This window comes from Sorex araneus, chromosome X (assembly GCF_027595985.1).
Source record: "Sorex araneus isolate mSorAra2 chromosome X, mSorAra2.pri, whole genome shotgun sequence".
Lineage (NCBI taxonomy): Eukaryota > Metazoa > Chordata > Mammalia > Eulipotyphla > Soricidae > Sorex > Sorex araneus.
Window position 1 is genome coordinate 156109570 of NC_073313.1, and position 13807 is coordinate 156123376.

General features: G+C 50.9%; 1 protein-coding gene across 1 annotated transcript in view; it reads right to left on the reverse strand.

The window, feature by feature from the left end:
• The window catches only part of CHRDL2 (chordin like 2), a 32140-nt gene extending 24573 nt beyond the window's left edge, over positions 1 to 7567 (reverse strand). The window contains exon 1 of the mRNA XM_055122827.1: positions 7486 to 7567. Coding sequence (XP_054978802.1) covers positions 7486 to 7567 — 82 coding nt within the window. The remainder of the gene's footprint in view (positions 1 to 7485) is intronic.
• Positions 7568 to 13807: the final 6240 nt, after the last annotated feature.

The following is a 13807-nucleotide window of genomic DNA, read 5'->3' on the forward strand; positions in this document are numbered from 1 at the left end:
GGCTGGCTGGCCTCGAGCTCCTTCTTCCTCCAGGGAACTGTGTGCCATTGGAGTTCCTTCTTCCTCCAGGGAACTGTGTGCCCGCTGGAGGCCGAGCACAGTCTGGGGGAGGCACCCGGCTCCCCCAGTACCCTACGGCCCTGGCACCTGTGCACCAACCTAATCGTGGCCGGGAGGAAAGACGGACTCTAATCCCACTGAGTGACTTCCGGAGACTCTGTGACTCTCTTCCCTCGCTGGGTGCCAGGAGGGACCCACAAGATGCCACCGTCCAGGGGTTCCTGAACAGATGGTTTCTGAACCCAGGGTTCTGGAATTCTCAGACTCCGGGGTTCCAACTGTGACTCATGACCGGAGACGCCCCCAGTTCAGAGAACACACATTTCTGCGAATTGTGCTTCGGAGCTTTGATGGTTTCAAGCTCCTGTGGTCTCCAGGGAATTGAGCGTCCCCTGCCTTCCAGGCCCCCAGGGGGACCCAGGTGGGCTAGGAGCCAGGGGTGCGAGAGAGGGAGGGGCAAGCCTGAGAGACAGCAACAAGGAACGGCGTCTGCACCTCCCCTCTCCTTCCCTGCCCATCTATTCTCTTCCCTCTCTGTGACCTTCACTCCAGCTCTCCCTGCCCCCCACACGCCCCACCATCACATCTCCAATCCCACCCACCTGTGCCCACATCTCAGTCCCCCAACTTGAGTGGCTGGGAGGGCTTTGCTTTCTTTCTGGAATCTTTTTGAGGTCATGGCCCCTGGCAGTGATCTCTAACTCGGGAAATAGACTTCACTAGACAATAGTTGCCTTTGAGAAAGACGACTGGTCCAACTCCAGGCTTGAGAGAAATAGAAAAGAATTAATAGTGGATAAGTCCTAGAACCCTCAAAGCCCCCACAAAGCCCCCTCACTCAGTAGCATGTGCATATGGTCCAAATACCCTGCTTTGGCATCAGAGACACCAGGTTTCACGCTGGATTTAGCCTCACGGGCAGCCGAGTTACTTTATCATTTCAGCCTCCATTTCCACCTCTGTTAAATGGATGTGGTAATCTCTACCTCTTGGGATTATTACTAAATTAAACCAAACCCTATATGTAGCCGCCTGCGCCTGACACATAGTTGATGTTCCATTAAAAGGCAGCCAGGTGGGTGAAGGTAGGGAGCACGTGTGTGTGTGCTATGTAGGCCTGAGCCCCAGTTCTGTTTCCAATTTCCAGCACCCCATGGGCTCCAAGCATTGCTGGGTGTAGTGGGGGCGGTGGGGGGAGTAGTAGGTTAAAAAAAAACCAACCCTCATAAAACAGACAAAAAGCAGAACTGGGCTTTACCCCAAGCTTCCTTCATAGCCTCTTCCTTGGGATTTTCCTTTATTCCCAGGTCCCTGTGGCCGTCCCCATGGCACCTGTCACTAGGGCCAAGTCCTCCAGGCACCCTGTTTCCCGAGGACCCCCGCCACCATAGAAATACCATTTCCAGCCAGAGACCCAGCCCCAGGCCAGAATATGGCTGGAGGGGTTGGAGGAGAGCGTGAGAGGGCGGGAAGGAGGCAAGAAGTCAGCCCAGAGAGAGGGGCAGGGGCTCCCGGAGGGCCAGGACCAAGGAAACCCTCCAGAAGGCTGCACTGCACATGCCTGGGTCAGCTGCATGGGTCAGCGCCGTGGCCGCAGGAGCAGAAACTGGAGGCAGAGAGAGCAGACGGAGGCTACTGCGGGCATCTGTTTGGAGATATTGCTGCCTAGGCCAAGTGAGAAGCCATGGGCATGGGCACAAACTCTGGGGGTGGGGCACTTGGCCAGGACCGCGGGGAGGGAACAGACCAGGATGGGACAGAGGTGTCTGCCTGAACCTAAACCTGCTGTGCCTGGAGGAGGGGGACGTGGGGCCCTGGGCATCGTCGGCAATACTCGCTTGTACCACCAGCTGAATGTTGCTGCTGTTGGTCATCAGCAGTGTGACTTTCCGCTAGCCCTTCATGGTGAGGAAACCCATGGTGGGCCTGGTCCCTAAGACAGCCCCCACCCTCCCAGAGCTCTCAGCCTAAGGGGGGGGGACAGACGCAGGATGAGCTGCATCAGGTGTGCCCACAGTCATTGACTCAGGTGAGTAGAATCTCCAATGCCAGGTTGCAGATCAGAGGGGGCCACTTAGAGGAACAACTATTCCTTAAGGGACAGAAGCAGATGACATGGATGCAAACTGCAAAGGGGTTCAGGTGAGATATAAGGAAGAATACTGAGCACCACCAGAGTCGGGAATGGGCAACCTCCCCTCAGCTCCCTGTTCTTCCGGAAGCCTGGCAGTTACACCCATGAACAGCCTCCGGGCACCATAAAAGTTCATTAATGGCTAAGATCCAGAGATGCACAAATAAATCCTGGAAGAGAGCAACAAGCCAAAAGATGTCTCCACACCCCACACTAGGCTGAGTGCATCAGGGAACCCTGGAGGGGGGCAGGTGAGCCCACAACCCACCCCAAGAGAGCCCCCGCAGCTGAAAACCTCCAGAACCCAATCACCACCATGCTCATGGCCGATCTCCACAGGCTTGGGATTAGCCCCACTCATGAGAATGAATCTGCTGAAAAACTCAGGTATGCGGGCTCTATGGCCAAAGTCTCTAAGCTCGCATGTAGTCGGGAATGGGCAGTCTCCCCCCACCTCCCAGTTCTTCCAGGAGCCTGGCAGTTACACCCACAAACTGCCTCTGGTGCCATATAAGCTCATTAATAGCCATGATCCAGAGACTAACAAATAAATTTCAGAGGAGAGCAACAAACTTCAGAGATGCATTTAACTCCAGCTGTATCACCCTATTAAAATTTTAGAATTCCTGGAGTGTCGTCTCACACTCTACGCCACTGATGTACCAAGAGTAGCACACCACATTTGACAGGGTGTAAAGTAGAAGGCAACCAATATAAATAAAGAAAAATATTAACACACAAGGTTCAACCTATAACATGTTAGTAATCTCTTATTAAAAGATCACTTAATATTAATAAGTGATATTAATAAGTGATCTTAATATTATTAATTTTAATTTTATTGATTATTATTAATAAAATTAATTTAATTTTATTAATTATTATTATTAATTTTATTAATAAGTGATCTTGATATTATTATTAATTTCTTAATACAAGGGCTTAATGACCCCAAGGTGAGATAAAAAATCTTCATACACTTTCCTCTAAGTAAACCTTTTTAAATCATTTTTAGAAGATTAATTTTAAGACTCAATACAAAATAAATTATTTGGGATCTGCCTTTGGGGCAGGCTTGGGTAGTGGTGGTGGGAAAATTTGAAATAAGGCTGGTGGTAAGGTGTAGTGGGTTTGGTGTTAGAATCTTGAATGTAATAAATTATTGTGAAGAACCTTATAAAAATAATAATAAATTAATTCTTTAGAAAAGAATCCTGAGCACAAGAATGGGTATGAGGAGAAGGTTCTGGAACAGGCTTCTCAGGGTCACCTGCAGAGGCGGGCAGAGGCCTGAGATGACCACCCCCCGCCCCCGGAGTGCCACTCTCATGCCTGTCCTTTACTTGAGGAGCTCTTGAGACTCGGGACCACTTCTCAGAGCCGGCGCCATGGGCCCGTGGCTGGGGGAACTTGAGAGGCCAGTCCTGGAACAGGTGCAACAGCTGGAACAACTGTGTGGCTGTCAGCCGGCTGGGCTCAGCCGCAGGGCAGCGAGTGCGTGAGACAGAGACCTCTACTGGTGGGAGAAGGGTAGTGCAGTACTACTTGGACAAGCCCCAGAGGGGCCCAGAGTCAGCCCCCAGAGTCAGTGCTGCCACCCGCCCTCTGTATCTGAATAGAGATTGACATAAGTGGATAGAGATGCAGAAAAACTGCACGACAAAGGGGCTGGAGCGATAGTAGAGCAGATAAGGCATTTGCCAGGTTCGATCCCCATCATCCCATATGGTCCCCTGAAAACTGCCAGGAGTGATTCTTGAGTGCAGAGCCCAAAGTGACCGAAAGAGACAGAAAAAAAAAAAAGCCACACAACAGGGCTCCTCTGTAAAGTCTCCTTCTCACACCTAGTGTCCTCCATGCTCTTTAAGACCTGATTACCGGCATTACTATAGTTGCCACCCCCACCCCATTCCCTTTCCTAAAGGTCAGAAGACAACAGAATGAAAGCCACCAGCACCTCCAGCTCCTCAAGTCCTTAAAATCAGAGAATGTCTAGAAGCCAGGAAGACTCAGCAGTGATTTGCTTCTGAGTTTAAGCATCTCACTTTACAACTGGGAAAACTGAGGGACAGAGAAAGGCCACTTGCCCAGTGCCGGCACTGGAACTCATGGCTGAGCCAGGACTGCAGCCTCACAGCTGACTCCAAGTCTGCCTTAAGTCACACCATGAGGCTTCCTTTCCTTTCTCCCCACCCCACTTTCTCTCAGACCCAGCTTCTGGGGTCTGGGATTCTGTCTCCTGGAGCTAAGGCTTTCATCTGCAGCAAGAGGTGGGGGTCACACCCAGCAGTGTTCAGGGGTTACTACTGACTGTCCTCAGGAATTACTCCTGGCGGTGCTTGGGCGACCATAGGGGATGCTGGAGATTGAACCCAGGTTGGCCCTGTGAAAGGCAAGGGCCCTACCTGCTCCAGCCCCAAAGCTTGAATTTCTATAATACTCACAACCTTTGCAGAGAGAACTGAGAGTCTTACGTTTCTGTTTTAGTTTTTGGGGCCACACCTCACAGTGCTGAGAATTCACTCCTTACTCTGTCCTCTGTCCTTACTCTGTCACTCCTGTCGGGGTTCAGAGGGCCATGTGGCATCAGGAATAGAAACTGGGTCAGCCACATGGAAGGCAAGAGCCCTACCCGCTGTACTATCTCTCTGGCTCCCAAGGGGGTAGTGCTTTTGCCTTGTACTTGATAACTGACTCTCTCCTAAATAGAGAACAGAATTAAAGGAAAGACAGAAGCTTGAAGGACACTGGAAATGGGGTAGGTTGGAGGGAGGATTAATAAGGGAAGAGCTCAAAGCTCAAACGAGAGCAGCTGATAGGTGTACAGAGTACTGGAGAATGAGCCAAGATTCTGGAAGGTTCTTGCTCCACCAAGGGATACATGCTCAAAGTGACTAACCCTGTATGTGTATTGGCTCAGTCTGGGGCTGGGGTCGGTTCCAGGAAGTAACCAGGTCAGGGAGCTGCTGGGTAGAATCAGAGTTCATCTGTAATCAGAGCTTGAGAATTGGGGTTCAGCCTGCAACTAGAGTTGGCTTGGGATGAGGGCTCAGTGTGTGTCTGGAAACAGAGTCACATACAGAAGGACCCATGTTTGACTAGCCCAACACTTTGAGGGAAGAGAAAGCTGCCCTGCCCACTCATAGGCCCTTGGCACTGGCAGGGCTGGACCGTGTCAGGAGCTTAGCAGCATGAACACGAGAGAATTTCCATCCATTAGTGCCACCTCAAAAAGCATCTAAGATCTCACTATTTCTTACCCACCATCGGCCTGGGATCCTAAACTAAGATGAGGAACTTGAACTTCATAAATGATTACAGGATTATTTCCAGACTCATAGGTCATCTAGACTAGAACAAAAAAATGAAGCTCAGTGATATTCTTTTGGTCCCCCTTCAGGCCAATAAGTGACAAGGCAAGGATGAAAATCTAGTTCTCTGCTCTTGGTCACTTCTCTTTGCTGTCTGGCATCAGGCAAGTCATTCCTCCTTCCTGGTCTTCAGCATAGGCCAGGGAAGCAGAAGACTAAGGCAGGTGGTTTTTCAGAAGCTCTCTCAGCTCTGACATTCCGGACTCACACACCTGCCTCTGAGTGTCAGCGCAGCTCTTCCTAATGACTCTGCACCAATGTTCATTCCTTCTTCTTGCAGGTCTGGAGCAAGGCTCCAGGCTGCAGGCGAGACAGAATACTGGCAGGACCCAGGGTGAGGCATGGACCTGAAAGCCAGGGCAGGCGCACAGGAGGAGGACTCGGAGTGAATCAGGTCGCCGGGGAGAGTTGGCTGAAAGAAGTGTGATTAAGGAAGGCAGAGCAGGGCAGACAGATACCAGCGGCAGGAGGGCGTGGGCAGGAGGTGGGCAAGCCTGAAGGCGAGCTGGTTCTAGAACATCAAGGCCCATCAAGTCTGATGGGAAACCTTGGGGATTAAGGAGGATGTGCTGGGAGGGAGGGCTTGAGGCAGGGGGGCATCTGGTGCCCAGCCAGATAGGCACAACAGGCAGGTGTCAGGAGGAAACAGCAAGGAATCAAGGAACGGCGCAGACACTGATCAGACCCCACACAGCACACTGAGCCTGGCAACACTGCCGCCCCAGAATCCCTCAGGTTCCAGGTGAGGGTGTGTCTTAGAAAAGTTGCAGTTTCTAAGGAGCTGAGTCAGGACTTGAACCCAGAGCCAAGCTCTTTCCATTTCTCCTTCTCCAGGACTTCTCAGAGCCGCCAGCTGCTGGCAGCTCAGAGGCACGCCCTCACAAGCACAAACAGGAATGCAACAAAATGCAGCAGCGGCAGCTCCAGAAAGCCACATGCCAAAGAAAGGGCCAGGTGATGCAGAGAGGAAAGGGGAGCCCGCTAGGCAGGGAGGAGGAAGCCCCGGAGCCATCCAGGTCTGCCCAATGGGCCAGACCAATGGGACCAAGTCACGCCCCGGGGTCTCAGTCTCCTATGCCTTCATCTGATCTCTTTGAGTTTGAGAAGTGCCTTCCCTTGCAATAAGGTTTTGCTCCTCATCCTCTAAGGAGATTGATGGATGCAAACGCAGCAAGGAAGCGGGTTCAGAGAGGGACTGCAAACCTGTTTTAAGGCTGAGTCCAAGTGGAAAAGCATGAATCTCGACAGGGATTGCTGAGAGCCTACCGCTGGCCAGCTCGTCGGTCCAGGGTGCCTGTTGCTTTATGATTAACCCTCACGACAGTCCTGGGAACTGAGGTGCAGTGAAATACCCTCCTTGCCTGTCTCCAACAGCTGACAGGGGTGGGGTGGGGGGATTCAGTGGAGGCTGGGAAGGTTCCTGAAACCCCCTGTCTCTCTCTGTGCCCTGCTGCCTCCCAGAGGCTGAGTCCAAGGCAGAACGTTTGCCACCTGGGACTGGACATTGGGGACTGGAACATTCAGGCTTGGGGGCAGCTCAATAACCGAGAGACTGTAGCAATTTTCCTCTCAACCTAAATTCTCCCCCAGTCCAATGCAAATGCTGATGCCCACCTCAAAGGAGCCTTTTGAGTCCTTGCTGCCCCGGGCACCCTTGCATACTCTCCCTGGGGATATGGAGACACCCCCACCCCACTCTGGGTCCTCCCATCCTCCAGTCCGGGCAGCAGACCCCTTGGCTGTGAGTTTGCCAAGTTCTCCCAGACTCCCCAGCATGGAGCGCTCCCGAGAATCTCCAACCTCCGGGCACAGGTGCTGCCCCAGGGTCCCACGTTCGGCACTTTCCCCCCTCTCACATACACCACCCCCCAAACAAACATCCTCCTCTGCCCTCCCAGCGACACCCCCTCCCCGACTTACGGGCTCGAGCGTGGGCGTCCAAGGGGAACCAGAGCAGCGCGAGTCCCAGCCAGGAGGAGAGGACCCTGCCCTCGGGCACCATCCTGCCTTCCCCGGGGGCCGAGCGTGGAGCGTCTGGGGGGACACTGAGGCACGGGGCGGGCGGCGGCTAGGGGCGGGGGGCGCGGGCCGTGCGGGGCGGCGGGCGCGGGGGCCGGCGGGGCGCGGGCGGGCGGTGCACGCCGAGGGCGCCAGGCGCGGCGCTCGGGCGCATTTGTACTTTGCCGCGGGAAGCAGCAGCCCCCGTCTGGCGCTGGCCCGGCGCTGGCGCCTCCTCTGGGGCACGGCGGGCTCGGGGGATTGGCCACCCGAGGACCAGGCCCACTCTCCCCCTCCTCTGCCGTGCGGCTCGCCGGGACGCACGCTCCAGGCGCGGCGCCGAGAGGCGGCGAGGGGGCTGCGGAGGGGGAAGGGCCCCCCGGGCCCGGGCCTTTAACCCCTGACGCCCCGCGGCGCCCAGAGTGCCCGCGGACAGACCCCGGGAACTCCACTCGGCTACCTCTCGGGTGGGGGTGTAGAGGGGAAGACGACCAGGGCCCGGGTGGTCCGGCACACCCCCCTCGGAGGGCCGTGTCCCCACCTCTACCGTGTGGGTTTGGGAGCCAAACTGAACCCTTGCCCGATCCACGGCCAGCCCGGGTCCCATCCTGGTTTCCCAAGTAATTGCCCAGACACCGCCAGGAGTGATCCTTGAGCACAGAGTCAGGAGTAGGTCCTGGGCACCGCCGGGTGTGCCTCCCCACCCAGCCAAAAAAAAAAAAAAAAAGAAGGAAAAATAAGATTGGAAGTTCCGGAGATAATACAGCAGGTAGGGCCCTTGCCTTGACTGCGCCTGGCTTGGGCTCCATCCCAGGCTCCTTAGCACAGGCAGGGGTAGGTGCGCCCCATCCTCCACACTACCCCCACGATGGGTCCTTAGACCTTTTACAGGCTTCTCATTATCACGGCGAAATGGATAAGATCAGGAACGTTGAACTCTCGTCAAAAACAAGGGGCCAGGGCCAGAGAGAGAAAGCACAGTGGCTAAGGCGCTGCCCTGGCACACATCGGGCCCAGGTTCCATCCCCCACACCGCATACCGTCTCTGAGCACAGAGCTAGGAGTAAGCCTGGGTGTGGCCCCCCAACAAAACAGCAAAAACAAAGGGCCTGATTCCAGTATTCCAGCGCCAGGAACACCCCCTTCCCGCTCTGGTGCCCGCTGGCCCGTGTTGAAACCTTGGGAGTCGGCCTTGCTTCCCTCTCCAGGACCCCGAGTAGAGCAGCGCCCGGTGAAGGCTGCCTGCCACCGCCCTCTTTAGTAAGAGCATACTGACAGAATGGTCTTTGCCACGGAAGATGTGCTCACGCTTTCCAGATAAGAAATACCCAGCTCGGGCACTGGGAAGGGCAGGGTCCGTGTCTTAGCTCTCCGAAAGAAAATCTTAGAGTCAATTCCAGCAGGTCCCTCTACCCCCCAATTTTGGATTTAAGATTCCTGCCCAGATGATCTTCCAGAGGACAGGGAATAGAGATCAGACACCAGGAGGAGGGGCCTTCTGATGGGATGTTGGGAATCTGGAGTCCCAGTTGATTTTTTTTTTGCTTTTTTTTTTTTTTTGGTCACACCTGGAAATGCACAAGGGTTAATCCTGGCTCTGCACTCAGGAATTACCCCTGGCGGTGCTCAGGGGACCATATGGGATGCTGGGAATCGAACTCAGGTCGGCCTCGTGCAAGGCAAATGCCCTACCCTCTGTGCTATGACTCCAGCCCCTGGAGTCCCAGTTGAAACACTCCACGGGCTGGCTCTTTTCCTGGGCCAGATCGCTAACACCCCTCCACCCCTACCCTGCCCCTTCTGCTATGCCTCCAGCCCAACCCCTCCAGAGCAGAGAGCGTAAGGAGCAAGCAGGGACCCCAGAAAGAGCTTCCCCAGGGCTCTCCCAGGGAGAGACAGACACCATCTGCCCCCAGCGCCCTCCAGGTATAACTGCTCCCACCCCAGTCTGGCCAGCCTTCTCCTCTCCCATGAGAATGTGTCAGCATCAGTGAAAGCTTTGTGTGTTTATCATGCTTCCCTTTCAAGCCGGGGTTGCAGGAGCACAGAGTTCCATTTTCTACTTAATTACAAATATTAAGTAATTGCAAGGGTCTGGGAGAGGAGCCTTTTTCCAGACTTGTTTAATGCCTACTATATCTATTACATATAGATTCATGTCTTGGAAGTGGAGATTTGTGTCTTAGAAGTGGCTTAGAGGTGGACTAAGACTGGCTTCCTCCCCTCCATTTTACTCCAGAGTGATCTCTATGAGCACTGAAAAGGTCTCAGCTCTCAACTCTGCTTACAGTGCCAGGATTTGAACCATCCTCATGTTAGGTGAGTTAACCTTTGCACTAACTGTGGCATTTGCTGTCTTTTCTGTTTTTTTGTTCGTACGTTCGGTTGGTTGGTTGGTTGGTTGGGGGTGGGGCATGCATTTGGTTATGCTCAGGGCTTACTCTTGGCTCTATGCTCAGGGCATATTTCTAGTTCTGTGTTCAGAAATCACTCCTTATTGGGCTCAGGGGTCTATATGGAGTATTGAGGATCAAACCAGGACTGGCTGTAGACAAGGCTGTGTAAAGTACACTGTGTAAAGTACACTTTACACAGTGTACTATCGTGCCAGCTCACAGCCCTCCTTTCTGTCTTTATCGGCCCAGAATATAGGCCCCCATCATCCCTGATGTAGGCTTTCTCGAAAGTCTTTCATGAATGAGACTTCTTCCTCATAGCTGAACCCTTCAGTCTTCCTCAGATTTGCTAGAATTATGCTGATAATTTCTACTGATTAATCTGATCAAACTCCTTTCCCCTTTAACATCTTTTACTGGCTATTAAAATGAAATAACACTAAATGTGAACCAGAGCAATAGTACAGCAGAGTGGGTGCAAGCCTACCTGGGTTCAAGCACCCCATACAGTCCCCCAAGCCCCGTCATGAGGATCCCTGAGAATAGAGTCAGGAGTAAGCCCTGAGAACCATCGGTTTTGGCCCCAAAACAAAACCCCTAAATCACACTAAATACAATGTGGGTTGGGTTCCTACATTGAACTCTGGGATAGTAAAGGGATATCAATTCATATATATATATATATGCATATATATGTGAGTAAAGTGTAGACTTTAGGCCATAGAACCACAGCAAGGTTGGCTTCCTGATCTTGACATTCATATGTGTTTGTAAGAAGTTAAGATTGGGAGAAATGGGAGAAATAAGAAATGAGATAAAGATAAAAACTCTGAACTACATTTGCAACTTTTATGCCAATTTAAAATTCTTTCAAAATGAAAAGCTTATTGAATAAATTAATATAGGAAAACTGTTGTGGCTTCCCATCGTGTATAGAATATAATCCAACATTTTTAGCATTGGAGCAAAACCATGCGCACTTAGATCCCTACTTCCCGTTCCCACCTGTCACTCACCTCCTCTACCTCCCCTGCATTTTCATTCCCCTTCGTGGCTCAGTTTATGGTTTCCTTCTGTCTGGACTATCTCCTTCATCAGGTGAATTCCTTTTCACTCTTCAAAAGTGAGCTTGAAGCCCTTGGGGTCGATGCCAAGAGTGGAGTTACTGGATTCATTACAACACTATTCACATTAGTCAAAATCTGGAAACAACCTAAGTGTCCAAGAATACTTGGACTAAACCAACTGTGGCACACATACACATTGGAATACTACTTGGCTATAGCAATAGATGAAATTCTGCCATTTTCTGCTATGTGCACGGGCTGGAGGGTATCTGCTGAAGGTAGTCAGGAGAAAGGGAAGAGGGCTTTCTCTCCTGGTGGGATATAAAGTAGCACAGTAAGGGAATAACAGATGTAACAGAATCTGTGAGCTGGTCTACAAAACTGAGCTAGTTACTAAGGTATGGAGATGGCAGAGGCGAGGTGGCCCAGGGGAGACCCTGAAACAGTGGTGGGTGGAAGCAGATACTCTGGTGGTGGGTGTGAAATTGGAGCAATGTATAAACAAAGTTGTAACAGTATTGTAAATCATGGTGACTAAATTTTTAAAAAAAGTTGTGTTTTGAGCCACACCCAGAGGTGCTCAGAGATCACCCTTGGTGGGGATTAGGGGATCACACATAGTGCTAGGGATTGAACCCAAGTGGACCACTATAAGGCAAGCACCTATCTGCTGGGGTATCTCTCCATCCCCACCCAAAATAACTAAAGAAAAATATTTACTATAGTAAAAAAATTATCAGTTCTGAGTCACTTCTGAGCCTAGGAAGTTCCCCCTTTAAAAAAAAAAAGAATTGTTTTCCATGCTGAGATGCAACAATATTCACACACTTTCATCTAAGGAAATATTGTTTGATCATTTTTAGTGAATTAAAACAAGCAATACAAAATAATTCAGGGCCTCCTGGGGCAGGCTTGAGGGGTGGTTGCGAAAAATGGAAATAATGGTGGTGGAAAGGTACAATGGTGGTGGTATTGGGTTGGAATATTGAATGTCATAAATCATGAACAGCTTTATAAAAGTAAATTTGCAGTAGGGCGTTTGCCTTGCACGCGGCTGACCCAGGTTCGATTCCTCCACCCCTCTCGGCAAGCTACCCGTGATGTATTCAGTATGTCAAAAACAGTAACAAGTCTCACAATGGAGACGTTACTGGTGCCCGCTCGAGCAAATAGATGAACAGCAGGATGACAGTGATACAGTGATTAAAAATTACTTCTTGGGGCTGGAGCAATAGCACAGAGGGTAGGGTGTTTGCCTTGCACACGGCTGACCCGGGTTTGATTCCCAGCATCCTATAAGGTTCCCCAAGCACTGCCAGGGGCAATTCCTGAGTGCATGAGCCAGGAGTAACCCCTGTGCATCGCCGCGTGTGACCCAAAAAGCAAAAAAAAAAAATTATTTCTTGGTCTTTGTGTTTCCTGGAGCACTTTGTATTTTACATCTAGTGATTGGAGTGTCAGTGCAGTTACAGGCTCTTTATGGTATTTTGGTCAAGTGTAGACTGCATATAAGATGGTAGCCCTTCCAGGTGACATCATACAGCTTCGGGGTGTCATCTACACCCCACTGTATGACATTGGCACAATAATAAAATTCTCTAAGGTACATTTCTCAGAACATATGCCTGTCATTGAAGTTTTAGGATTGTCTCCAAATGGAATGTCCTTCTGAGGTTTCTTTATAATGTTCTCACTATTCTTCAAAGCCAAGATCGTCAAATGCCAGAGTCTGTGGCACTGCCTGCAGTCATTCCAAGGCTAGCTCTTCCTAACGCAGCTCTGCAGTAGGGACGCAAACCAAACAAGACCCATATTTCAGAAAGTTCCCTCGAAGAATGTAATGGAATCACAACCAGTAATTAACAAACCTCCATTTTTTGGGGTTTTTCCCAAGAAATGTCTTGCAGACACAAGATGTTCTCTTTCAGTGAAAATTCTGGATACTATTTTTTCTTAAATAAAAGTTTTTCTGGGTTAGGGGAAAAGTTACTTTGCCTCTAACTATAGTTCCTGGCTGTGTGTAAATACAGAATAAAACCGTGGACATTTGTAGCAAAATGGTGAACTTAGAAATAAAAATATTCATAGTAACCCTTTCTAGGTGTCCTCAAGATTAATTAATATGAAAACATTGTTCAGCTAGTCCGGAGACATGATGTATTTTGGGGGAGCCACGTCTAGCATTAATCGGAAATTATGGAAACATTTGTTCAACTAGTTTGCAGGCCTGATACTGCTGGTGTGGTGCTTGGGGTTCCCCCCCCTCCTCTCTCTCATACCTGGTGGTACTCAGGAGTCACTCCGGCAAGCTCAGAGGACCATATGGGATGCGGGGGATTGAACCCAAAATGGTTACATGGCTGCATGCAAGGCAAACACCTCACCCACTATACTGTCACTCCAGCCCCAACATGTTCTTTTTGGTAGTACCAGAGATTGAACTCAGGGCATCAAACATATAAGGCAAGTGCTCTACTTCTAAGCTACATCCCAGGCTTTAAATCTCAATCACAATATTTTGGGAGAAGAGGGGTATTGAGCCTTGCTCAATGGTGATCAGGGATCTATCCCTGACTCTGTGCTCAGGAGTGACCCCTGACAATGCTTGAGAATTCGTATATGGTGATGTGGGGATTTGAACCAGAATAGGGAGGATGCAAGGCAAGCACCTTAACACCTTTACCATCTCTCTGCCCCTTTGATCAGAATCTTTTTTTTTGAGTGGGTTGGGGCACAGCCTGTGATGCTCAGGGCTTACTGACTCTGTGCTCAGGGATCACT